Source organism: Mytilus galloprovincialis, chromosome 6, assembly GCF_965363235.1.
Source record: "Mytilus galloprovincialis chromosome 6, xbMytGall1.hap1.1, whole genome shotgun sequence".
NCBI lineage: Eukaryota > Metazoa > Mollusca > Bivalvia > Mytilida > Mytilidae > Mytilus > Mytilus galloprovincialis.
In genome coordinates this window covers 11,964,967-11,992,721 of record NC_134843.1, presented here as the reverse complement: position 1 = coordinate 11,992,721, position 27,755 = coordinate 11,964,967, and the positions used below count along the sequence as shown (strand labels likewise).

Genomic DNA, 27,755 nt, shown 5'->3' with positions numbered 1-27,755 from the left:
CTAATATGATCATTGTAATGAATGTTCTCTGCAGATAACTGACAATTTGCACACTTGTTAATAGTGCTAAAAAGTTTCAAACTATGACAAAATGTTTACAAATCAAGCCAAACAAATGCATACATTAACATGAATTACTCCTCAATTTTTAAGTTCATTCATTAATCTTAATTTGGTTACACAATTGAAAGAAGACTTGATTGCAAAAAATAAGCACAATTATTTCCTTTATCTGCAGTTCATCATTCTTTGAGAAAGATTCACTGTGTATTACTAGGCAATGGCAAAAATTGCTTTCCACTAACATAATAGTATAAGCTTACATTTTTTTTTACAAGAGTATGTAAAGCAATTAATATAAAGGCTAATTGATATACAAGATAACACACAAGATATTATCACATATTTTTAATAACACAAGGAAACAACAATACCATGACAGATGATAATAAAAAGTTTTTAAATACAATCACAACATATTTACTCTTATTTTAAGCAAGAATATCATCATGCGGTAAATATACTTTTACCTAATTATTAAACTTCCATGAACTATATGTTAAAAATATTTACAGTTAAGTTTAATGCAGATATATATTAAACTGACTATTCCAGAATCTCTGAAATAATAAATTTTGGTTCTGCATGACCGTAGGGGGATTGAAAGGTTCTGCGCTGATCTTTAATAAAATGTTGAGTTTATGTTTGTGTGAGGTAGGAGAAAATCAAGTACAATCAAATAAAATTTTACACATAATTAAAGTCAACTAAGAGTTCCCTCCACTCCCTGGGTGCTGCAATAAAAATTACATATATATTCTCATACAGAAAGATTTAAGAGAAATGATAAAACTAGAACATAACATTGTTTTATTGATAATAATGCCCTTATTAGACCCTACCATTTGTCTAAAAAGTAATGAAAACAAGTGAGAAAATATAACTTTGTAAAGTTTAACCTAATTTTTGTGTTCAATGACAAAAGATTTCAGAAGTTGTCAGAAATATAGATACAGATAAGCGAAATGACTAATTTCTGAAATCAAAATGATATTGATTATAAAATCGGAACCAATGTATGAACTTACAACATTGATACACTTATTAGTATTCATCCTTTATATAATATAACAAAAATGCAATAACAGCAAAGTAAACTTTATGAATCCAGCACAATAAGATCTGTCCATTTACAGTTGTTAACTATTATTTACATGGTAGGTATATATCTCTGTATAAACATTGTGGAATTTTGTCTTGATCCATTTGAAGAGTGTTGCCATGATAATGAAAGTCACATGGTATATTCACATGTCTGTCATGTGATTTCTCTTCAGTGTTGTGACCACTTGATTTGTTTGATGTCAATACCTTCCTGTACCATTTCCCATAAAGGACTGAAATAAAAAGGAAACAATCAATAACTGTAAATATTCAACATAAACTGGGAAAATTATTATTCTTTGGCTATCAATTTTCAAAAATTTCATTGGTATAGATAAACAAAAAAATTTAAATGTTCAACAAAGTATAAATTCAACATTGAATTGTATGCAAACCTCAGAAAAAAGCAGGAAACGAAAAATTCAGCAATTTTTTTCAATTTGTATAGCAACCCTCTAGAATGGTTAAAGTAACGCCACCCAAATTAAAGCTTGATCTGTGTTTTGTGGAGATAAGCATTGTGTGTAAGTTTCATAACACTTGGTTGAGGCAACTAAAGTGAGAGAACAGAAAACAACTTGAGAATTAGGTATGGAGGGATGAACAAATAAACAAGGGTAAAACTTAATGCCTCTCTGCTATGCTATTTATAATTATGATGTGTATCCAGTATAAAAAAGTTATGTTATAAAAACATTTGAACCTACAGTAGTATTATAATAGAATTTTCTACGTTAAATCCTACCTCATTTCTCTGAGTCTTGTTACATGTTTGATTGTAAGATCAGCTGTATAATCTATCTCTTCTTCTGTTGTAAATCTTCCAATTCCAAATCTTAACACAAAAAATTTCATAATAAAATATGTCCCTAGCTATTAAAATAAATTTAATAAAAGAAAGTATTCTGCTTAAATCATCCAAACCTTTACAATTCATTACTATCACAAAGATGACCAGAATCAAACTTGTCGGAAATATTGAACTGAAGACCTTTCATATAGAAATCTAATTTATCCACATCAGGCAAAATAGATGGCAGCTAAAGGCAATCTCCATTATTAAATTGGTCAATTCTAAACATTCTTCTCTGAAACTACATGTAGAGGCCTTTTCTGACTTTACAGGAATGATGATTTAGAGATACTCTATAAAGCATCTTCAATTAGTACTGTTGACCATTTTGATTAATTTTTCATAAAGAGTAATAATTTCTTAAATAAAATGTTCATTACCTGATTGAGGAGTGAGCCAGGTCATCATCAGCTCCTACAGCACGCAACACATAGGAAGGTTCTAATGATGCTGAAGTACAGGCACTGCAAGATACAACAGGTAAACATAGTGATACTGATTTACATATAATTGAATGCAGTAGACATGTTACATATTAAATAGTTAATACTTGTATAGAAAATTTAGGATTTACATATATCTATCAGATGGGATACAGAAACTGACACTCAAGAGTTATTCATATATTATATGATGCAGAGGCATTTTAACAATAGAAATTCACTTCAATAAGATTAGTATATATTTTGCATGGCATCTCTCTGTGTCATAGGTACACAATTAACACAATAGAAATTTTAGTAAAACAATGTTTACCAAAAGATATCATACATTCCGACACAATATGTGCAATCTTCTTATTTTTCTTATTTGTTTTAAAGTTTTTTTCAACAAGTCTGGTTATCGATATGTTTAAATCATAGGCTATTAATTATTTGATTCATTGTATGTTTCTCAATATAGGTGTTCAAGTACTTATACATCCCTGGCTTTCAAATTTTAACCAATATGCTTATGAACAATGTTTTTTTTTAATAAGAGCTTAAAAAATTATCCTTACATCAAAAGTTAAGATTTTTCACTATGTTTATAATTTTATATCAATAATTTTACAGTCTCAGGTGATTGTGAAAAGTACAACAATCATGGCTGACTGGTTTGTTATCCTATTCACCATGGACCTCTATAAACTATATTTCAATTTGATCATGATATGTTAAGAATATTTTACCTTCCAGAAGATAGAGCAATATCTTTTAGTGCCATTAACAAACTTTCTCCTTCCACATAAGCAAAGGACAGATTTAGGCAGCCTGAAATTATAATCCTCATATTAAAATAAAATACAATTTAAATGTAGATGATTAAAACATCTTTTAAGGGAAAAACATTTGTATGCAAATGACAAAAACAGCTTTATGACTTTAAAAAGATCATTGCCACGAAAACATTTTCTTCATTCAATCAAATGAGATATGATTTTTGAATACAAAAATAGCAGATTCCCCATTACCTCTTGTTTATTTCAATAGCTGTAGATGAGAATTTTCAGATTAAGTTCCCTTTATCTTAAATATTTCATGTGAACCATTTAATTATGTATAATAGATATAAGAAGACATGATAATAGTGCCAATGAGAACACTCTCTGACCAAGTCACAATTGTAAAAGTAAACCATTATAGGTCAAAGTGTGGTCTTAAACATGAAGCCTTAGCTAACACCGAACAGCAAGCTATAAATCTGGATTATTGTTTGTACATGTAAAAGCCTAACTCTACTCAGTTGTCTACCCTATTCATACACCATCAGCAGTTTATGTACTATCTATCAGTATTTGAGGGTATGTGTTAGTAGTGTCAATGATGAGCATAGAGAAATGACAAAAACTTCTTGGTGATATTATCTGTATCAGCAGTAAACCATAGAATTTTGTCTGATAACCATAATGCATATTTCGTATAAAATACAGACAATCCATACAGGTATAAATAGCAATAAGTGAAAATTTCATATAAGAAAATGTTTCTTCAATCACTTGCTGAACCATAAAAAAGAGGTCAAGGACAATGGAAATATGATAGACTGAAACTTTGTATTTTTAATCATCTATATACAAGGTATGAACTTTCTGAAATATAAAGTTTTTATGCTGGCAGATTAGAATCCCATTCCACATTTTAACCTTCTGCCATTTTTATTGCAGGCAATGCAAAACACTATACCAACCTGGATAAGTCATATTTGGGTCACCATTCCTTATGACTTGTGGAATAGCATCTTGTACCTTGTGTAATAATCTGTTCGATAATTCTACTGTTCTCTTATGGTCATACTGGAAAATAAAAAGCAGAAATATGGTCATACTGGAAAATAAAGAGCAGAAATATGGTCGTACTGGAAAATAAAGGGCAGAAATGTGGTCATACTGGAAAATAAAGGGCAGAAATATAGTCATACTGGAAAATAGAGAGCAGAAATATGGTCATACTGGAAAAAAAGAGCAAAAATATGGTCATACTGGAAACTAAAAAGCAGAAATGTGGTCATACTGGAAAATAAAGAGCCGAAAAATGTCATACTGGAAAATAAAGAACAGAAACAAGAGTGCACACGCTGAAATGTCTCGCCTTCTTTACTAATCATTGATATTATGTTGATAGTCTTAAGTATAAAGCTTTATTACAACTGTCTTATAAACTTAACATTAACCGAGATAACTAAACATTGACCAATGAACCATGAAAATGAGGTCAAGGTTAGATGAACCATGCCAGGCACACATGTTCAGCTAACAATGCTTCCATACAACAAATATAGTTGACCTATTACTTATAGTTTAAGAAAAATAGACCAAAACACAAAAACTTAACACTGAGCAATGAACCGTGAAAATGAGGTCGAGGTCAAATAAAACCTACGCGACTGACATATAGATCATAAAATATTTCCATACACCAAATATAGTTGACCTATGGCATATAGTATTAGATAAAAAGACCAAAACTCAAAAACTTAACTTAGACCACTCAACCATGTAAATGAGGTCAAGGTCAGATGACATCTGCCCGCTAGACATGTACACCTTACAATTATTCCATACAACAAATATAGTAGATCTATTGCATAAAGTATGAGAAAAACCGACCAAAACACAAAAACTTAACTATAACCACTGAACCATGAAAATGAGGTCAAGGTCAGATGACACCTGCCAGTTGGACATGTACACCTTACAGTCCTTCCATACACCGAATATACTAGCCCTATTGCTTATAGTATCTGAGATATGGACTTGACCACCAAAACTTAACCTTGTTCACTGATCCATGAAATGAGGTCGAGGTCAAGTGAAAACTGTCTGACGGGCATGAGGACCCTGCAAGGTACGCACATACCAAATATAATTATCCTATTACTTATAATAAGAGAGATTTCAACATTACAAAAAATCTGAACTTTTTTTTCAAGTGGTCACTGAACCATGAAAATGAGGTCAAGGACATTTGACATGTGACTGACGGAAACTTCGTAACATGAGGCATCTATATACAAAGTATGAAGCATCCAGGTCTTCCACCTTCTAAAATATAAAGCTTTAAAAAAGTTAGCTAACACCGCCGCCGCCGCCGCCGCCGCCGGATCACTATCCCTATGTCGAACTTTCTGCAACAAAAGTTGCAGGCTCGACAAAAACCTCAAACTAATTGTAAACATTTCATTTCATGTTTCAAATGCTGTTAAAGTATATAAACTTATATAGAATTTTCTTCTTCTTTCAATTAAACATATATATAATTTTTGAAAGTATGTTTAGTCATTTGAATATAAGTTTGGTCAAACAGATCTTACAACCTGAATCCTAGGAATTAAGAATAAAAGAGGTCAAAGATCATTGATTCTAAAAAAGTACAGTATATTTACATTTTGGATAAAAGTTGAAGCTGGTCTTATTGATATTTCAATAATTTTCATAAAAAGAACACCTCATATGGTCCGAGACCACAATTGTCGTCCCTTGATTTTCGTTGTTCACGAATATAGTCCCTAGTGTTAACAGTGGGTTACTTGCCAATAATTTTTATACCCCTTCCAAATTTATTTCTCCATGTTTAATGCCTCAAATTGTAAGTAGGGGGGTGAAACTACACTGTAAAAAAATTTGGGTCCAGAATTTTACAGGAAAGTAGTGATTTGGTCCAGCTGAAAAAGGTTAAAAATTAGCACTTCGGAAGCTGTCAAAAGATTTAAAGACACCCTAAACACAAAATTGTCCATATTTTGAGTTAGAGGCGATGAAGTTTTCTATATTTTTTATATAATTTGTCCCAAAAGTAGTTCAACACACTGTAAAAATTTCATTGAGAAAGCGCAGGTGGGATTTTTTTTATTTTCATTTATGTTCTAAAAGAAATGCACTACGAATTAATTGTGTTCTCGGACCTAAGAGGTGAAGTCTGTAAATATAGAATCTGTACTTTGGCAACTTCCCTAAATGATTTGGTGGTTTCAATTTGTCAAATAGCATGAAACTAAAGGATTTACACTTTTATTTTATAGAATTTCTGCAAAAATGACCATTTTTGGCATTTTATGGTCAAAATAGGCATTTTAAGGCTTTTTCAATAATGATGCATACATGGCATCCTGACTTTTTATCTGACAGGTTTTCATGTGTCAATACTTGTGTTTCTATGCCTTTATCTAGTTCTTTTGCTTGTTTATGAACTCAGAATCTACAGAAAAGAACATTATCTCAGACAATATGTACAAAATGTGTTGTATAAATGACCCTTGTCTTAACGCCCTGTTTGGATGAAGTCAAAAGTGGGGTTCTTGGTACATAAAATTTGAAGTCCACAATAAAGACCTCACTAAATTTGTATCAAAAGCACTTTGCAATGTCTATTGTACCTGTTCCATCTCACATAATATCTTTCTTTTCTTCTGTAGGATAGCAAGTGGTTTAGATATAAGCCTGTTGAGACTAAAATTGCATTCAAGTTTTTCATTAAAAAGGCAAAAATCTTTGTATCATACCATACTGTCTGTAAGAAAAGTTAATTGCAAGAGCCTTTTTGTGCTCAGATTTGTTGTATCATGTCACATGAGTATAGAAATGATAAAAAAGACACAATTTTTTATTTCTTATAGCCTCAATATGCATTTTTTAATGTAAATATGTGGCACGGCCTAAATTGACCCTTATTTCTTTCCAGTCTTACTTGGCTTAAGACCCTTTCAAAGTAATATGATATGTTATTTGTGACTTTTCTTTCCATTTAAAGTACATTCAATACATATGTAAGGATTATTTATAACCTAAAAGCTTCACAAATTTAAAATTGCTGGAAAATATTACATCTTCATGTAAGGCCCCTTTCATTGAAAAACCTCAATTTTTAGGCCCAGGCTGATATAAATTTGACTTTTGAATAATTATGCTAAGTCTGATATATCAAATGAGTACTCTATTGCTTTTAGTACATAATAAATGATATATTAGGGCATTTAAAAAGTATTTTTTTGCAATATTTTAATTTTCAAAGCCCAAAATGTTGATAGTTGAAATTATTCAATTTTAACGTCAAAATTAAACACGCAAAGATGAGTATAGAATTTAGCATATTGTCTATAATATATATCCTATTGTTATGAAACTTTGCAAGCAGTGTTATAATTTATCAAGCTTTGGTCATACCAAGTTTTTTTAAGATTTGTCAACTCTTTCTATCCTATTAGGTCCGAGACCACAATTGTCGTCCCTTGATTTTCGTTGTTCACGAATATAGTCCCTAGTGTTAACAGTGGGTTACTTGCCAATAATTTTTATACCCCTTCCAAATTTATTTCTCCATGTTTAATGCCTCAAATTGTAAGTAGGGGGGTGAAACTACACTGTAAAAAAATTTGGGTCCAGAATTTTACAGGAAAGTAGTGATTTGGTCCAGCTGAAAAAGGTTAAAAATTAGCACTTCGGAAGCTGTCAAAAGATTTAAAGACACCCTAAACACAAAATTGTCCATATTTTGAGTTAGAGGCGATGAAGTTTTCTATATTTTTTATATAATTTGTCCCAAAAGTAGTTCAACACACTGTAAAAATTTCATTGAGAAAGCGCAGGTGGGATTTTTTTTATTTTCATTTATGTTCTAAAAGAAATGCACTACGAATTAATTGTGTTCTCGGACCTAAGATATCAGCTATGATAGACATTGTGTATATATGTGCTCATTGTACTGCAAACAAGACTTAAACGATTAGTTGCAGTTTTGTGGTTTGATATTTGGTTGTATCTGTAATAAATATACCTCCATCTCTTCCATAGCCACAGCACAGGCTGACCCCATTCCTACACAGAGAGGGGTGGGGACAGTACCACTCCTCATACCCCTTTCCTGTCCTCCACCACTCTGTAGAGCCTCAACTCTAACTCTGGGACGTCTTCTGATATATAAAGCTCCTACTCCTGGGACAGAAAGGAGAAAGTACAAGCTCAATATTAAAAATTATAAAATATATCTCATCTCACATATGCAATGAATCATTTACAAAATAATGAAACTGGGTAATAATGTGCAACTGTACAATAAGTACTTGGATATATTAGACCCCATTTTAATGCCAAAAGGTTAAAAAAATACACTTTAATAACTAAAATGTGTCAGTAAATATAAGGAATCTCAAATGAAGGATAACATCTATCAAATATTAAGCATGTTTATTTTGAGAAAACAAAACTCACTAGCTAGAGATAAATCATTCCATTATAACAGTAGCCATCTTCCAATCACAAAAACCAGTGGAAAATAATACTTTCCCCTGGCATCAGACTAGTGCTGGTAATCACTGCTATTATAATGTATAAAAGTTTTTTTCCATATGTTGGTCTACCCGGATTCTAGGGTAACAGAATTGTCAATCCTGATACAAATGACACAAGGAGAATGGTGAGGCTTAATAAAATTTTATATGTAAATATTTGAAAAGAAACCAGGATATCTCTGGTTTATAATTGAGGTATTTCAAATAGCAAGACTGCAATTCTGAAACCTGGGCAATACTGGTATTTAAATGTAACATGTATACATACCTTTTGGGCCATATATTTTGTGACCACTGATAGACATAAGGTCAATATTCATGTCATTAACATTCATAGGAATTTTCCCTATGGCCTGAGCAGCATCTGTATGGAAAAATATTTTCTTGGATCTGCACAATTTACCTAAAATATCAGAAAAATTTTGCATATGAAAATTCTAACAATGATTAAAACAGCCTTTTTTTACAGTTTTTGTTGGGTGTATTATTGGTTAGTTGTTTTTTTATTTACAAAGAAAGTTAGAACCACTTATTAAGACTTCAGTAGTCCAACGCCCCTTTTTTATTTACAAAGAAAGTTAGAACCACTTATTAAGACTTCAGTAGTCCAACGCCCCTTTTTTATTTACAAAGAAAGTTAGAACCACTTATTAAGACTTCAGTAGTCCAACGCCCCTTTTTTATTTACAAAGAAAGTTAGAACCACTTATTAAGACTTCCGTAGCCCAACGCCCTTAAGGTGACAAAGTAACTAATTTCACTTTAGTGAATTAAAACTGAAGAGAGTTAATGGCACCTTGGTCTTTTGTACATAAAATGTACCAGAGGTGAATACATTTTCTTGGTCTTTTGTACATAAAATGTACCAGAGGTGAATACATTTTCTAATGTAGCATCAATAAACATAGACAGAAACTATGTAGTAACATTAATTTTAATTGGGTTAAAAATTTCGTGGTTTTGTCTCTATATAAGATGTCATGGGGATTTAATTTCGTGGTTTCCAGTAAATAGAAGTGATAGTAAATGTAAGTTAAATTTTTGTGGGTTTTTTAATTTCGTGGATATATTCTTTCCACAAAATTAACCAAATGAATTCCTCCAAGAAAATTTCTACATTAACAGTATATAGGGTTGAGAATGCTTGTAATTGTATAGATATTGCAACCCCTTCCCTCTTGCTGGTTGAGGGTTACAGCATACAAACTATTTAATAAAATAATTACCTATTTCATTGACTGGTTGTTTGACCCCTATTTCATTGTTAACCGTCATTATAGAGACTAATACTGTTTCATCTGTCATTGATTCTTCTAATAACTGAAAACAAAAATTCATTATAAACAGGTTAATAACAGAAAACAAATTGTTTAGACACAGGTTTATAATTGAAAACAAAAATTCATTAAAAGCAATTTAGGTTCTATTTACATTGATTGTTATTTGGGTAATACTTTAGAAATTAGTTCAAGCTTATCAGGAGTGAGAAAAAATTTAAACAACAAGAATAGTAGGAACAGAGGACTGTCATTACAAAAAAGAGGGTATATAAGATAAGGACAGACAGTTTGCCCTACCACTAGCCACCTACAGTGGTTATAAGGGTTCTTTAAATATGCAGAGAGCAAGACACTCTCCAAACACATTTCAACTTTTTTTGTTCATTGTTTTTGTTGTGCAATAGAAAGGAACAGAACAATACAAAAGTTTTAAAAAATTAAACGACAAATTCTAAAATCTTGAATTGTTTCTACACTACACTACTTACCTTTAAGTCAATTATTCCAATTGGTTGTACAGGTAAATAAGTAACTCTAGACTTACCTTTAAGTCAATAATTCCATTTGGTTGTACAGGTAAATAAGTAACTCTAGACTTACCTTTAAGTCAATACTTCCATTTCGTTGTACAGGTAAATAAGTAAATCTAGACTTACCTTTAAGTCAACAATTCCATTTGGTTGTACAGGTAAATAAGTAACTCTAGACTTACCTTTAAGTCAACAATTCCATTTGGTTGTACAGGTAAATAAGTAACTCTGAAACCTTCTGCCTCTAAAGCTCGACAAGAATCCAATACACATTTATGTTCCTACAAAATTATCATTGCTTCATATAAATCTTACTTCTGTTTTATGAAATTTGAATATTCTATTTAAGAATTAAGATGCAAAAATCTGGAAAAATGCCTTGATTATCACTAAACTGAATAAATTAAATGTGTTTTATTTCTATATTTAGGATTTCTTAGTTGAGTTTTTGACTTGTTAAATTTGGGAACACAAGGGGTCAAGGCGGGGGTTTCTCTTCCTATATCAAGCAATACAGGTCTGTCGCTTGAATGAGTCTATTTTGTTTATATGTCCAATATATCAATTGGTTGCAATTTCAATATGGTAAATTGTCAATGGGTTAGTAATTTTCATCTTTTGCTGAAATCCTAGCTGCACATTCGTACCCAAAACCCCATGTTGACCTCCCCATGTTTTGGAATTCCTGGCATTTAAGAAGGGTCCTATTACTGAATCTCAAAAGTAAAAATTGAATATGCAAGAAATCATTTCTCATAATTTTCATTTCAGCAAAGAATCACAAAAATACTTGCATGATCAATATGATATCAAAAACAATTTACAACTTACATGTATAATGATTAAATCAAAAAAGATGTTTAACTGTTGGTAATTTAACATACAGTTGCAAATATTTCATACTTAAAATCAGGCAAAAACAAAATTAAACAATACAAATATTTTGAAAGGATCTGAGATGTAATAAGTGGACACATTGAAGAACAGATAATTTTAATATTCACAGGAATAGCTGATTATTGCAATCTTTTAGAACTCTTAAGTTATTATTACAGTAAAATTTAAATATCTTTGCATTCCTCAATCATATGCTATGAACTATTATAGCATTGCATTCTCCAAAAATGTGCTTTGATTTATTAATTGTGACTTACGGTTTGTGTTGTTATTACATGGTTTTTCTTTGACTTATAAAATCTGGCAGTTCCTTTAACAGCTATGTTATTGGATTCTGTTGCACCACTTGTGAAAATTACTTCCCTTGGATCAGCTCCTATAAGATCAGCTATTTGCTGAAACATAAATTGTAGTTATGATTTAGTTATGCAGAATATGATGGATATTTTATAATAACATATTTTTTATCTTGAATGGAGAAATGATAAACATTTTGGGGCCTTTTATAGCTGAATACGGTATATTGGCTTTGCTCATTGTTGAAGGCTGTATGGTGACCTATAGTTGTTAATTTTGTTGTCATTTTGGTCTCTTGTGGAGAATTGTCTCATTTGCAATCATACCACATCTTCTTTTTTTTATATATAATAGGGCATGTACTAGTAACAGCTAAAATGACTTCTAGAAACCTTAATGCCTCTTATGTCTAGGGGCCCTGGGCATTATCAATAATAAAGAACTTCTAATTTCTATTACAAATCCAATAACAAAGTAATAATTAAACTGTAAGAGATGATACAAACTTTTCTGGCTTTTTCTACAGCTGCTTCACTTTCCCAACCATAGGCATGAGTTCTGGAATGTGGATTACCATAAGAACCAACAAAGTACGGTAACATTGCATCCAATACTCGTGGATCCTAAAAATTAACAAGTGTTTTGTTTTAAGTAGAAATTACAACAGTAAGGTCAACAAATCACAGAATCCTCTAGCTCACTATTGATATTCTGACCAGATGCACAAATATGCAAATACAAATGTACTAAAAGCAATATATCAAGAATATTCTAAATACTAAATATAAATGACATTAAGACAAAATGCAGAGTTCTTACATGTAGATTTCTCAATGCTCCTCTTTAACCAGAAGCAAAATTCTCAATTCCATCGTAGAATTTACTCGGACACTGGTCAGAGAAGGAAATCCATTTGTTTGTCTAGATTGAATTATTAAGAAACACATATTTCATGTATTTTTACAGATTATATATTTAACTATATTCAGAAATATGTAAAGAAAAGCTTAAAATAAGTCAGCAAATTGAATCAAAATGTCTGGTTTGACGCCTCTACATCAGACAATAAAACAATACATATCTAAAATTTGGCAGGAAATTTTTAAATATAACTTGAAGATTCAATTAACTTTCAGGTTACCTAATTGTATGGTTTAATATTTTCCTCCAATTAAAGTATCTAAATATTTGATTGAGTAATTTTTATTTCCCCATCATGGCATAAATCTATAGATGTATCAATAATTCTACAGGAACTGAAAATATGTTGATGGGGTTGTGAACATTACTTCATTACTTTTACTCTGAGACTTGCTTTTTATAAATTTATTTATGTACCTATTCTGTTAAAGAAATTTATTCTTAATATATGCTATTACCAATGGTGTGGTTGACTGAGTATCCATATACAGTGGTCTCATATCTTCTGGTGGCATGTCCTTCCTGGTCTCAAAAGTATCAGGATGTTTAACTAGATAAAATATTTAAAAAATATAGTTAAAAAAATCTAATTACAAAAAAAAACCCAACGTTAAATCATTTATTCATCACAGACAAGTATCACAACAATCAGTGAAAATTATTATGTCATTGCACAATTAATTCTCCAAAACAAGCCATAAACTTTTAAATATCTCCATGTGTTATCAAAAACATGATAAATTTCCAGAATAAATAGTATAGCATATAAATATCTATTAGTCCAGTCAAACTAAGATTTAACTTCAAACTAATTGCAATAGAATTTTTTTTAGTTCTAATCTATAGCATTATGCCCTTAATATACACAGAAAAAGTACCATAAAATCTAACTGGAGGAAAAATCAAAATCAGCATTTTTAATTTCCTATGGAAATTAACATAGGAAGGGGAGATAACTCCACAAAAATGAGTCTTTTTTGGTCAGTTTTTGGTTGATTTTCTTGAAATTTATGTCAAGTTTGATACTTTGATGGGGTTATAATTTGTATTTGACTAAAAAATATAATCTTATGCTCATGAAATGTACAAAACTGAAGTGTTGTGGGTAGTTTTATGTTTTTGTGCATTTTTCATTAAAGAAATTGCAAATTTGAAGCTTGGTGACCATTTTGAAAAAATAATGTGAAAATTTGGTATTGTTTATATCTGTATATTATATTTTTTCAGCATCTTACTTATCTACAGAAACTTTAAACCACAAAAAGAAGAATACATGCTTAATTGCTTTTATTAAATTTGAGATTCTTTACCTTGACATGTTGAAAAATTAAAAAAAATGGTCAACTAATGAATTACAAAATCTAGATTATAGCTTGATAAAAGATATGTAAACACCTTTAAAATTGTTTGTTATACTCTAAAGACCGCTAAAAAATCAAGAATCAATACATTCTGATAAATAGAAGCAGTCAAGTTATAATTATGTATCAATTTTTATTGGTATTTCTGCCTTTTTTGCAAGAGTTATCTCCCTTTTCAATGCAAATCTCCATAGGAATTTTAAATGGTGATTTTTTTAGTCTTCCTCAAGTAAGATTTTATGGGACTTCTTTCTATGGTATATATGGGGTATAATGCTAAAGATTAAAATTAAAAAATATTCTGTTGCAATTACTTTCAGATTTGGGTCAAATTTATGCTAGATTGACTGGACTATATATACATATAAGTTTATTAAACTTGAATGCCCTTTATATCAATATTTAATAATAAACTGTTATCACAGAGATATGTCTGGCCTTTTTGTAATTTTGATTATACATATGTTGAAATCCATATAGCAATACTTTAACATCTTACACAAGTTATGCAAATATTCAAAGTCAATTATGAACCATGACTGAGTTACATGGCTAAACAATCTCCATGTAAATGAAATGTGCCAATGCTAATACAACTGTATACCAAATACCATTGACTTATTATAAGTCGTTCCCAAACCTATATACAAACATTAACTTGTAAACTATGTAAAAGTTTCAAAGTCAATGAACCAGGAAGAGGGGATCGGATTTTATAATCTCCATGGAAACAATACTTGCAAATGCCAATAAATTTGCATACCAAATATCATTGACTTGACATGAGAAGTTCATCTTAAACTGATCTAATCACAAACTAATACATGTAAACTAAGATAAGTTTCAAAGTCATTAGACTGTGACTGAAGGGCGAGGCCAAATATTCTCCATGGAAATGAGATGTGCCAATGCTTATACAACTGAATACCAAGTAACATTGGCCTACCACTTATGGTTCCCCTTGAACTGACCTAATCACAAACTAATACATTATAACTTAGAAAATTTTTCGAAGTCAATAGACCATGACTAAGGGGGCAGAGCCAAATTATCTCCATGGAAATGAAATATGCCAATGCTTATAGTTATACAACTGCATACCAAATATCATTGACCTACCACGTGTGGTTCCCCATAAATCACAAACTAATACGTGTAAAATAAGCAAAAGTTTCGAAGTCAATAGACCACGACTGAGGGGGCAGGGCCAAATAATCTCCATGGAAATGAGATGTGCCAATGCTTATACAACTGCATACCTTATATGATTGACCTAACACTTGCGGTTCACCATAAACTAGACCTAATCACAAACTAATACATTGTTGATGCCATCGTCGCCGCCGCCGTCGCCAGGATACCTATGTCTCGCTTTTTGACTCCTTCAAGGCAAGACCAAAATAGGGAGAACTAACCCCAAGGGCAAACAGGCTTTAAAGGCAAACAAACTCAGGGTGAAAGGACCTAGCTATATAGGATAAACATGTAATCAGGGCAAAGGGACTTGACTATCAAAACTCCTCTTTTATTATCATTGCAAAAATAAGATGCTTTCTAATTAGGGATGATATAACTTTACACTTTTAAGACAACCAATAATTAATTGGAATTTATGTGAACTACTTTATAAGTTTTTTAAAGGTCAACACAGGTTTTACATCCTTGTTAATCACAGCTACATCTTTCTGGCAATATGACTTGTGTCGCTTGTCTGGATCATATTTTTAAAAAGATGTTTTTTCTTTTAATTTTTTTTTGTCAGAGAAATAATTGGCACATGTCCCCACCATAAAACTACAGATTTATGCCTTCAACTGGCTATTATGGAAAGCTCTGAGTTGGACTACAACCGGCTGCACTCATTCTAGCGTGAACTGTAAACGTTTCTGCACTGTGTGCTTCAGACTCAAAGACACACATTTAGGATTTATTTGTTGAGAAAACTTTCTTTATAGATCTTATAAGGGATTCTACAGGCATCCAAATAAGAAATTGATCTGGCCTCAGATTCCAATTAGGAAACTAGCAGAATGATAAAAAAAAACATGGGTTGCTTTTGCAATTGCTATGTATCCTCGTGTATTGTATTTTCGACCTACTAACATATTTTTCCTAATTTCGTTTTTATATGTTTGAACATAGACATGCCTGATATTTTGAGAGTCACTAGTATACTTGTGCATAAAATAATTGTATCTGAAAAATATTTCGATCTTTAATTAATTTTTTTAATTTAGTTCATTAGATCGATGGCACCTTCGTTGACAAAAACAAGCGTCTTGTGTTTTCGACCTATCTAAGAAACAGGTCCAAAGTCAGAAATGACATGTCGTACAAATCCGGAATTGGTTATGAATTTGATACCAAAGTTTATATCAAAGTGTTAGAGGCAATCAAACATATGACTTAATGAATTAAATGGTTACATATACAACTATAAGATATAAAATATTATTTTGATATCTTTTTTGGATAAGTTGTACACATTACACAATGAAGTACTTTGGAAGCCTTGTATGGTTTTGTATACATTCATGGTTTTGTGAAATAATTTAGTTAATGCATTGTGAAGTGAGGTTGGTGAGTATTGTCTGTAATTTCCACTGACAGACCGTTTTTTTCTGTAAATAAAAATTAACTAATATTTTAATTTTTCGGTAAAAAGCTGTAATGAGCATCATTTGAGCATGCATATTTCAGTATTCAAATTAACTTTAAATTTTACAACTAACCACATGACAGTCATGTGACTTAATGACCTTGAAGTTAACTTTACACGCAAAAAGACCTCTGTCATATTTTTAGAAAATTTGTTTATTTAAGATCGAGTCTTTTGGAAGGTAAAACTAGTAAACACCTTATCACTAATCCCCCTGACCCAGCCCCTTGAACTTTAGACGCATACAACAATCACTTTTCCATTGTGGCGTCAGATATTTTGTTTTATGACGTCAAAATTTTACGGGAACCTGTGTGATATCCAGTAATGGCGTACAAATAGCGATAAGGTGTATTAGTGAGGTGTGTAGAAATACCGCAAAGGACTTCTTAGTGCACTAAGAAGAAAGTTTTTGCACTAACTTAAGGACACTAAAATGATGTTTAAGGACCACAAAGAACATGGATATAAGAAGATATAAGTATATAACTCATAATTTTAAAGTTTGGTATCAATAGATATTGTAATTTTGAAATAAAATGACTTTTCTTATCAGCGAGTGCCATTCGACACATGACCAACGGCATATTGCAAATTCCCAATCATCATGTCCAATCAACCTTATCCAATAAACGATTGTCTTTTGGACGTTACTAATTGATTAGTTATTGGTAGTTGTTGAATAAACCTAACGGTTTAGCGTGGTATAATTTCAAGTTGATGAAAGAAAAATTAAAATTTGAATTTTGTGTTTACTTTGCCTTTGTTTTATTTTGTTTTGAAGGAAATTGCGCATGCTAAATAAACTTCTTTTGTTTTTTTTTTTTAAAGAAGTCAATTTTGAGCTACAAATTGAGAAAAAAAATGCTTCTGAGATTTCATTTCCTAATTTACAACACAAGAGTTTACATACTATTATTATACCTTGAAAGTTATTTGAGAGTAAAAAATGTGGCTTCCGTGGGGTTCTTCAAAACCCGATTACAGAAGTGTTATAGAAAGACTTCTAGAGGTAAATACTATTTTATGAAATAACATACTGTTTTTTTATTTTTCAAAAAGAGAATAATCATAACTGTGTACTATCATGACTATGACAGATACTTTTATTACTGATGTCAATGCCTTTTTTTTCAATTCATCTTTATTTAAACATTTGAAGATGAAGACCATTTTCTTTTATAATGTAATAGGCATAGTGGTTTGAGCAAACCAATATATTCACAATGTTGTAGAAGTTAATTTTCAAGTTAACTTTTGGTTACTACATATGTAAGAAACTTTGTGTACAAATTTAACAAGAAGGTTGTAAAAAAATCATCATGTGATCATCCTATATTTGTTGGTCCTGTATTTTTTCACTGGGACGCCTCGTATAATACTTACCACTCATTTCTGTCACATGTGAAAGCATGTCTCGACGCCAATGTAAAATATATTGACATACGTATAGGCTCAGACGACGAGGGTGGTATCACTAAAGCCATTGATAAAGTTTTCAACACTTCAGAAAGACTCTTGTGTACTAAACACATGAAAGACAATGTTACATAACTTTATTTATGAATTGCACATTTATACCCCTAGGGGTTGAAGGCATATAAAAACAATACAATACAATATACACAAAGGAAAAAAGCATATGAAACATATTAAGTGGTAAAACAGTAATATTTATGCAGGCGTTGTGTCCACTCCCCTCAGTGCAAATGACTTTTTAATGAACGGAACAGTAAGCTGCATAATATCAAATGAAGATAGAATTAGTTGTAATCTATCTGCCTCAGACAATTTAAAGTATTCACATATATAATTTATATCTTTTTCAAGCTGATTAGGTAAAGTTTTATTAATTTTACATTTTAAGAAAAAGTGGGTTTCATCTTCGACCGCATTTATATTACAATGTTTACATAATACATATTCCATTTTCTCTTTGAATTCTTTTATATATCTACCCCTACAGACCATATGAAAAATAGATTGCCCAAGAAGAACGTTCACATATTATGTCGGACTTGTTTGGTGATGATGGTATCGTGACATCAAATGAAACTATTGATTTTAATTTAAAATCCAAAAAACCTGTGCAATAAATACCCCATCATCACAGAAGTGAAAAATAAAACAGACAGAAATACAAAATAAACAGGACAGTAACAACAAACACAGAACATTTTGAAATACCAAATACATGTACCATATATATTTAATCAGTTTATAAGTGGATTATAAACGGATTAAGGTTGAGCGAACATGAATTTCTATCAATTACACAGGCATGACAGGTGACAATCAACTGATTGAGGCGCGTGTCCATAAAACATTAAAAAACTTTCTAATTACAAAAGATATCGTCGCTGGGCTTCTAAAATGTTGTAAATTACAAATTTTTTCAAAAAAAAATAACTCACATACAGGCTTTGAAAATTTTGGCAAAATGCATGCTTCCAAAATGTTGTAAGTGAACTTGAACATTTTTGTAAATAGCAGTGAAATAAAAACTTTGACATTTCTGGATTATCCAAGAACTTAAATTATTTTCACAGAAATAAAGAAATGTACAATTAATTTTTTCCCAAAGCCATTCTAAACAATTTTCAAGTTTTCATACAACATTTTGGAAGCAAACTTTACAAACAACTGACATTGGCAATTTTGTAATATGTCTTATTTCACACATTTTAATTGGTCTAACTGTATGCTATTTTGTAATACCAAAGATTTCCTCCCGCCCAGACCATTGACCAGTGTCAAAAAGTTTTTTTTAGCCCAAAAAGTCATATACGACATTTTAGAAGCCCAGCGACGATATGATTATAAAATTTGAAATTATGAAGTTTTTCAAAGTATATTTCTATATGCCATGTCCTTTGTGACCGTTGTATCATTCCATCAGGTCCTTATTGCACATTTTTGTTCTTAGTGCACTAAGGAGGTCCTTTGCGGTATTTCTACAGACCCGTATTAGTGAAAGGGTACAAAAATGTAATATCAAATAAAAAACCGTAAATATTTAATTATAATAACTTTATTAAGAAAATTTTCACCACACATAGTATCATTTGCTATTGTTACTAAGTATAGCAGCCGAATATGACGTCACATGGGCATGAGCAGCATACAGGACGTGAAAGTAGAATAAGGTTGAAAACGTAAAACGGTCGAAAACACAATACACCTTATCGCTATTTAGTCCATTCCGGGAAAAACAGTCATTTATACAACTTCCTGTTTGGGTCACCGGCCGAAAAATGGAGGTCATCAATAGTGAGCTGAGGTAGAAAAAACTTTAGAAAGTGATCATCAAGAAACTTTGATATAGTATGATCCGCTTTTTTCGAAATTAAAATTGAAGTAAAAAAATATTTTGTTTGAAGTATTTACGGTAGTTTAAACAGGTCTCATTAAAAAGTATCATGCATGGTGAATTGTTTAAACAGGGTCCCAGATAGCTTCAACTGGATGAAAAAGTTGTGTAATTTTAGAACTTATCCAGAATGGAATAAATAGCGATTAGGTGTATACGAGAGGATACAAATCAAATCAAATATTTGTATTGGTGTAAATGTACATGTCATGTTCTTTATCAAGATCTATATTGCTATCAGTCTACTAAGTCTGTCTAAATTGATGTTTTTTTAATATATTAATTTTAATAGTTCCATGAACATGATGAACATTATGAAACAACGTGTATGTATCTATCAATGTCTTTTTGACACATGAAATGGCTGTATACCTGCAACTGCAACTTTCTGAGCATTATCAGTCACATTCGCCTGTAAATATCTCTTAGTTGACTGATTTGTGCTGTTCACAACTTGTAATACAAAGCGAAAATTTCTGAAAAGTCGTGCCATTTTATATTTATTTTCTTCTGTCGAAATTTGCTTTACATAATTATAGTACTATGCAGCCAATAATCAACACTTAAATTGATTACAATTAGAACCACTCAAACAATATCCGATTACCAAAAATAAAAATACCAACACGGATATTCAAAAACGTACATAATTGCTTCATGTTCAAGATAATATTTAAAGTTTGATAATTTATTATTGAGACTTCTATAACACATGTGTTTTTTTTTTCTCAGATTAGTATTAGATAGAAATAGTACAAAAATTTAAAACTATAGTAATAAAGCATCAGTCTCAGACATTATGTTTAGAGGATCTAGGTCAAACTTATTAAACACTTATTATACATTTGCAATATGTATTACAGTAAATATTTTCCCCCCTGTTCATATGATTATCATATCAATTTTTGACAAGCAATTTTAAAAGAACATGCATTCATATTTTTATCTGATTTTATTTTAAGTCAACCCTTGTTTATATCAAGTATTTGTATAGTATACCGTGACAAATCTTTGTTTAAAATAGTTGCAATCTCAAACAGAAATCTCCAAGTCATTGTTCCACTACTAAATTATATATTCTTCTTACTATTACACTTGGTACAATCAAAAGATGGAAATAAATTGTTTAAATAAGGCCTTTGAAAATAGCGGAATTAATTACTTTTGGAGTGTCAAAAATTCGTTGGAAGAACTTGATAAATTGCATGCTTGTATTGGTGATTTCGAATCTGTCTCTAAATATCTAGCTATATTTTTTTTTTTAATATTTATCAAAAAGTACTGATTATGTTGCTTGGTTTCATGTCAATCCTTCAATATTAAAAAAAGTTTTTAGCAGTTTCATATCGGTCAGGACATAAGTCAGGAAGAGTCAAAATTGGACAGGTAAAGTTTCGAACTCTTAAACATATATATATATATTTTTCTTGTCTTTATTAAAAAAGATGTCATCTTGCTTGGTTCCAAATTCAAAATTCCAAATCAATCTTTTTTAAAGATAAAAAAAAAAAAAAATAATAATAATAATAATAAGCAGTTACATATCGGTCAGGACATTAGCGGCAATATAAAGTCGATATTGGTCAGGTCAAGTTTTCCATCTCTTAATTTTTCTTCTTCATGTATTTATCTAAGAAATGTGGTCACCTTGCTTGGTTCCAAGTTTTAAGGAAATTCTTCCAATAATAAAAAAAAAGAAGTAATTACAACATTTTCATATCAGTCAGGACATTAGTGTAACCTGTGAAAAATCGCCCAACACTTTTTCACCAGCTCATCCCACTTTATAAAAAAATGTCCCACTCTTGTTTCCTAATTTGCCCCACTTATGAACAAGGGTAAACTCCAATTGAAAATAGATGTGACAACTCGCTCCACTGATGAAACTAGAATTGAAAACCTACAATGAATGTGTAGTGATGCAAACTCGACACACTTATGAATTAAATGAATACTTGTGAAAACCTTCTTGTTTTTTTTAAACTCATTTCTTTTCGTTGTAGAAGGGTCTAAATACAGCACAAACGACATTTTCCAAAAGACCAAAAAAGTGAAAAAGTATATTTAAACAAAACGCATTTGACTAACAGGTCTAACAACTGATGTTCTTTAACCCTGCTGACTGCCATTGGCGATTGCCAAATAATATAATATATATCTAACGTGATTTACGGTGGTATGGCTTAAATAAAAGTTCATACTCTGCCAAAACGTAGTATATGTTGATAAATGTTAAAAAAAATTAGGATAAAAATGATAGGTCACCGCGCATTTTCTCAAGCTACAGGTTTTGACAAAATGACACATTTTATATGAATTATGTATACAGGAAACACTACAATGCTCAGAAGCTAACCTAAATGAACTAGAATTGTAAAATAAAATGCGAAAAGATATAGCTTTTAGAAAATGCTTTGAGAATACCAAAAAGAAAAGACCCGTGTGTTTTCCACGACTAAAATACAAAATAGGAAAATTCCATGTAGATTCCTTCAGAAAATACACTGTTTCAGAGTTATCTCCCGTTTAAATTCCAATTTTAAACATGTTAAAAAAATCAACAAAAATAATCTACACTTGTAAAAATATTTAGTATTTATAAGTTAGAATCTTATACATTTGTTCTTTTACATGAACATTCACATTAGTTATCTGCATTCCTGCATCGAATTTTGCTAACTTGATTGAAAATCTGGACCTTATATGTTCTCTGATATTTTACAATCCAATCCAACATACCAACTTTACCGTTTTTCATAACTGAGACGAGCCAGTGCGGCTCAATTTGGTCGAGGTGGTTCCAGACAGGGCGATTTTTTAACAGAGTGGGACGAGTTGTTGAAAAAAGTAGGACGAATATTACAGTGGGTCGTGTTATTCTTCTTCTAGTGTTACCTTCTTTCTTCTTTTCTTCGTATAAGCTTCCTATTATAAGGAACACCCCTTAACGGGTAATATTAAAATATTAAAAAAAGGGGGAAGAAACAGGGATAAAATATGTTACATCAAGGTAAAATCCAGTGGTGGTGCGCTATACATAGACAGTGAATTGTAGAAAAAGAAAAAACCGAATCATAGCATATAAAATATAAAATTATGTACATAAAAATGATAAACCGATCTACAGAAGTCATATAACTCAGATAATTAGTCAATCATATTACCAGCAAATAGCTTTCTTAAGAGCTTTATAACAATAAATATTTGCTACAAAACATAGTGATCTATATGTACAGTAACGATAATTTATAAAAGTTTAACTACTGTTTCACTTTTTCATTGTCTATGTTTCAGCATCCATATCTTAATGATAACTGTCAGTCGTCTAACTTTTTCAGTAGAGATATTCTTTTGTAATGAAGCTTGAAACAAAAGTGTCTGGTAAACGTTTCTAGCTTAAGAATTAACTCTTCTTTGAATCCAAGTTGTTTCATATATTTTGTACAGTCCAATACAAGTTGCGTAACTGCTAGTTTATTGTTAAATAGCAGTTCCCATGTTCCAGGAGGAGAGTTTTCAGTCACAAGTTGTTTAATGGGTGTGAAGTATTCTTTTCTCTCATTGCATAGAACAGGACACTGTGTAAGAACATGCAAGATATCCTCTATTTCCCTGTGGCATAGCAGGCATGTGGGGTCAATCGTGCATTGGCTGAACTTGTGTTTGTCGGCTTGCACCATGTAAGTCCCTGTCAGCATCCTTACTTTAGTCGAGGCTTTTCGAATCTCTATCAGATTCTGCTCTACTGAGTCCCATACAGGATGAGTTGAGTTTGCATTGCCAAAGTTGAGGTTTAAGAATTTTAAAGATGACATTTGGTGAGCTTCCTCTTTGAGTCTGAGGGTCCAGAAGGATGAGATTTCTGTTTTTACTAGTGTTGTCAAATCGTACACTTTTTCCTAACCGGTTACTCGAATAATCGTTCAACCGATTAACCGGTTAACCGGTAGTTTAATTTGATGTTTTAAAGCCTTGTCAATAGTACCCTTCACATAGATAAGATGTGGTATGAGTGTCAATTTGATAATCTTTCATCAAAGTCATAAATTTGCGCTTATGGAATTAAAGTTTGTCTTTTGGCATTATAAGGCTTGTCTGTGAGGATTCCTGGCGAAGTTTGACTCTTAATAATCGAATACACCGTATTAACTATAGTATTTGTACCAACTTCAGATTGAAAAATAAAACAAAAACTTCTTGATCTCTTGGAATTGATTATGTCTGAAACCAATTATTCTGTACTTTTCTCTTGTTGTCTCCGAAAAAAGGTGGAGTGTTTCAATTTTAAATGATTAATTATTAAAAAGAAGATGTGGTATGATTGCCAATGAGACAATTCTCCACAAGAGACCAAAAATGACACAGAAATAAACAACTATAGGTTTCCGTACGACACGTTTCTTTACTTTGTTTGCTTGTTTCTTTAAGCGTGTTACTCGTACTATCACGTATACATTGAAAACATTCACATTGGTTTGCATTTCACAATTTTTGAGTTAACATTTTGTTTAAAGTAAGACTAAGCCTTGCACTACGGAGGTTGCACATTTAGATGTAGGTTTACACAATATTAGACCAAAAACGAAATAATGAAGTAATTAGTAAAATTTAATCGCATTACTGATTTAAAGTTACTGTTAAAAAAACATGTGTACTAATTATGTTTCTTTAAGATCCTGCCCCGAGCTCTAATTAACTTTATGTTTTAGGATTAACAAAAGCAATCAACAAACTGGACAATTGATCTGTCAAATTAATTACCACGACGACATATTTAAATAAAACATTACTATTTATTGATTTCAATACAAATTTATCTCAAATCTATCTTAATTGAAAAAAGTCCGGTTAACCGGTTAGCGTTTTTGGTATTCGGTATTCGGTCGTTCGACCGGTTAACCGGTTAACCGGTTAACCGTTGACAACACTAGTTTTTACTAATTTCTTCCAGGATAGTTTTGATGGAATTGGAATGTTTTTGTCAAAGATATCCGGTAGATTATATTTTGCTAGTAATAAGGCAGATTGGAAGAAGAAGCTATTGTTGTTGTCAAAGTTCACTGCAATTTGTCTGTTGATGATTTCTTTTATTTTATTGTTGGAGCAGGTTGTAAGGGAATGTAAAAATGTCAATTTTCTCTTGTGAATTTCTGCTTCTACAGGGAGAACTTCGAGAAGTAAGTATACCGCAGGTTTTGCTGTTCTTGTGGCAAGAGTTTGTATTGCACGCAGTGTCCCAATATGGAACCTCTCCAGGATCTGAATCTGAGTTTTTGTTAAAGAAAGGATTTCAAGACCATATAGAAGTCTTGGTAGCACATATGTCCTATATATTGTGTAGGAGATTTTAGGGCTTAATCCATTTGTACCATGCAGTCCTGAATTCATAAGGGCATATTTTGTTCTTCGAGCAGATTTTACACGGTCTTCTATATTTACTTCATTTTCTTTTTTGCTTGATCTTTTTAGGCCTAAATGAGTAGTTTCATTGGAGAGTTCAATTACATTATCTGATAAGTTCCAGGTGTTTGTTCTGAGATTCTTTGCAGATCCGTAGCAGATGACTTTAGATTTTGTTGGGTGGATATTGTAATGATGTTGATTTGCATATCTTCCAATGGTGTTTAGCATTATTTGTAGTTCTGCTGGATCAGAGCTTATCAGAGCGATGTCGTCAGCACAGGTAGGCGTTCCACAGTATATATCTCCCAGACTGAATCCTGTTGCGTTTTTCTCTAATTCTACAAGGAGATCCTCTACAAATATTTTATACAGATGAGTTGACAATATTCCACCCTGCCTGACTCCTTGGAGTATATTAAAACTGTCACTAAGTTCTCCTTGCCATTTGACTTTGGAAGTAAGGCCAGAGTATAGATCTTTGTTGACAAACCATAGATCTGGGTGTATTTGCATTCTGATATAATGAGACTAGCTATTAGAGGACATAGCCCTTCTGTAAATCCAAATTGTAGATCAGTGTTAGGAGTAATACTGAGTTTGCCAAGGATACAGAGTTCATGGAGTTTAGATATTACAGGGGTTACAGTGATTCCTCTATAGCTGGAGACTAGGCATTGATTTTTTTCCTTTTTAAGTACTGAAGTTAGAATTCCGGACTTGAATTCGATTGGGACAGTTCTGTTAATTAGTATGTTGTTAAATATCTTTGTAAGCGTCGGTGTGACTGTTTCTTTAGCAAGTTTTAGATGTTCTGCACATAGTCCGTACTCATCAGGTGATTTGCCACTGTTTAGATTGTCTATAGCTTTGGAGACGTCATCTTCTTTGTATGGTTCTATTGTTGTTTGTTGGTTGTATAGAACTTCTTCCACGAGATGCTGCCTTATTTGGCATAGTTCCAGATATGAGTTATCAAATTTTGATTCTTTTGGGATACTAAGATCTTCATAGTACTTTGCGAATGCCTTTCTCTGTATAGCAGGATTAAATTCTAATTCACCCTCTATATCTATACCAGTTGAATTTGTTCTAGGTTTAGATCTATTCCTGTTTATTAATTTGTAGAATAAGTCTGTGGATGGATTATCCATAATTTGCTGATATAAATTCAATCTATCTTCAGCATGTTCCTTTCTTTGTTGACTGCGGAGATTTTTCTTTTCTGCTTTTAGTTGTTTCCTGAATGGATGGTCTGCTTGTTTGCCTTCGGATTTCCATTTTGAGTATAGTTGCTTGCAATTTTTTAGATGTTTTTTTACTCTAGGTGAGGCCTTCCATTTTGGACCTTTCAGTTTGATGGGTTTGGTTGGTACTGCTTTGTTTGAGGCTGTAAGTAAGGCTTTTGTGATATTTTGGATACTGCTGGATTGGTTTTGCGTCAGTTGCAGCTTTGAGACTTCAGTCTGAACAGATTCTATATATTGAGGGAGATCGGTCTGGTCCCATTGAAGTTTATGAACTGTTTGAATTTCTTTATTGGCTTTGGTTACACCAGTTGGTATGGTCATGTTAGTTACTACTGATACTGGCACATGAGCAGAAACATTTGAGGGTGAATTATTCCATATTGTATACTTTTTAAACAGGTTTTCTTTAGATGAGAAGATATAATCTATTTGGGAACTTGATTGTCCTGAATGGTGAAAGAACGTTTGTCTGTCAGATTTATCTTTATCAGCAGTAAGGTTAAGTTCTAAAATGAATTCCTTTAATAATTGATCATGCTTATTATTTCTGGTTTGTAGAATTGTCCCGTTCAGATCCCCGCAAAGTATAATAGCGTGAGTATTCAGATATTTTGTTGCTATGTTGTGAATGAGGTCGAGACATTCTCCATATTCGTAGGACGAGTCTTTGTCCATAGTTGGCATATAGACGTTTATCAGACAAACGTCAACGTCTGATGAAATTAGAATAGCTATCACCCTCTCATTTCCATCAGGAAGCTTTTGAATTTGACTGTTCCATTGTTTTGGCCATAAGATAGATACTCCTGCACGACCTCTAGGAAGTTTGAAGCCTGATAACGGTTCGTTTGTGTCATGGCATCTAGTATGATTATCGTGGTCAGGGAGAATTGAGTGAAGTATATTTGCTTGGCAATCCCAGAGAAAATGTTCTTGCAGACATACAATGTGTGAATCTTGAGATAGGAGCTGGAGAAAAGATGTATTTGATCTCACTCCCTCTATATT

General features: G+C 31.7%; 1 protein-coding gene across 1 annotated transcript; it reads right to left on the bottom strand.

Moving 5' to 3' along the window:
- Positions 1-393: 393 nt before the first annotated feature.
- Positions 394-20,640, bottom strand: LOC143078946 (cysteine desulfurase-like). The gene is made up of 13 exons (XM_076254023.1): positions 20,470-20,640; positions 13,166-13,257; positions 12,293-12,409; positions 11,747-11,884; positions 10,775-10,873; positions 10,009-10,102; positions 9,051-9,185; positions 8,269-8,426; positions 4,187-4,292; positions 3,189-3,270; positions 2,398-2,481; positions 1,910-1,999; positions 394-1,397 (listed from the first exon to the last, which is right to left on the bottom strand). Exons 1-13 carry the CDS (start codon positions 20,588-20,590, stop codon positions 1,334-1,336), a joined length of 1,380 nt encoding a protein of 459 aa, XP_076110138.1. The 5' UTR covers positions 20,591-20,640; the 3' UTR covers positions 394-1,333.
- Positions 20,641-27,755: the final 7,115 nt, after the last annotated feature.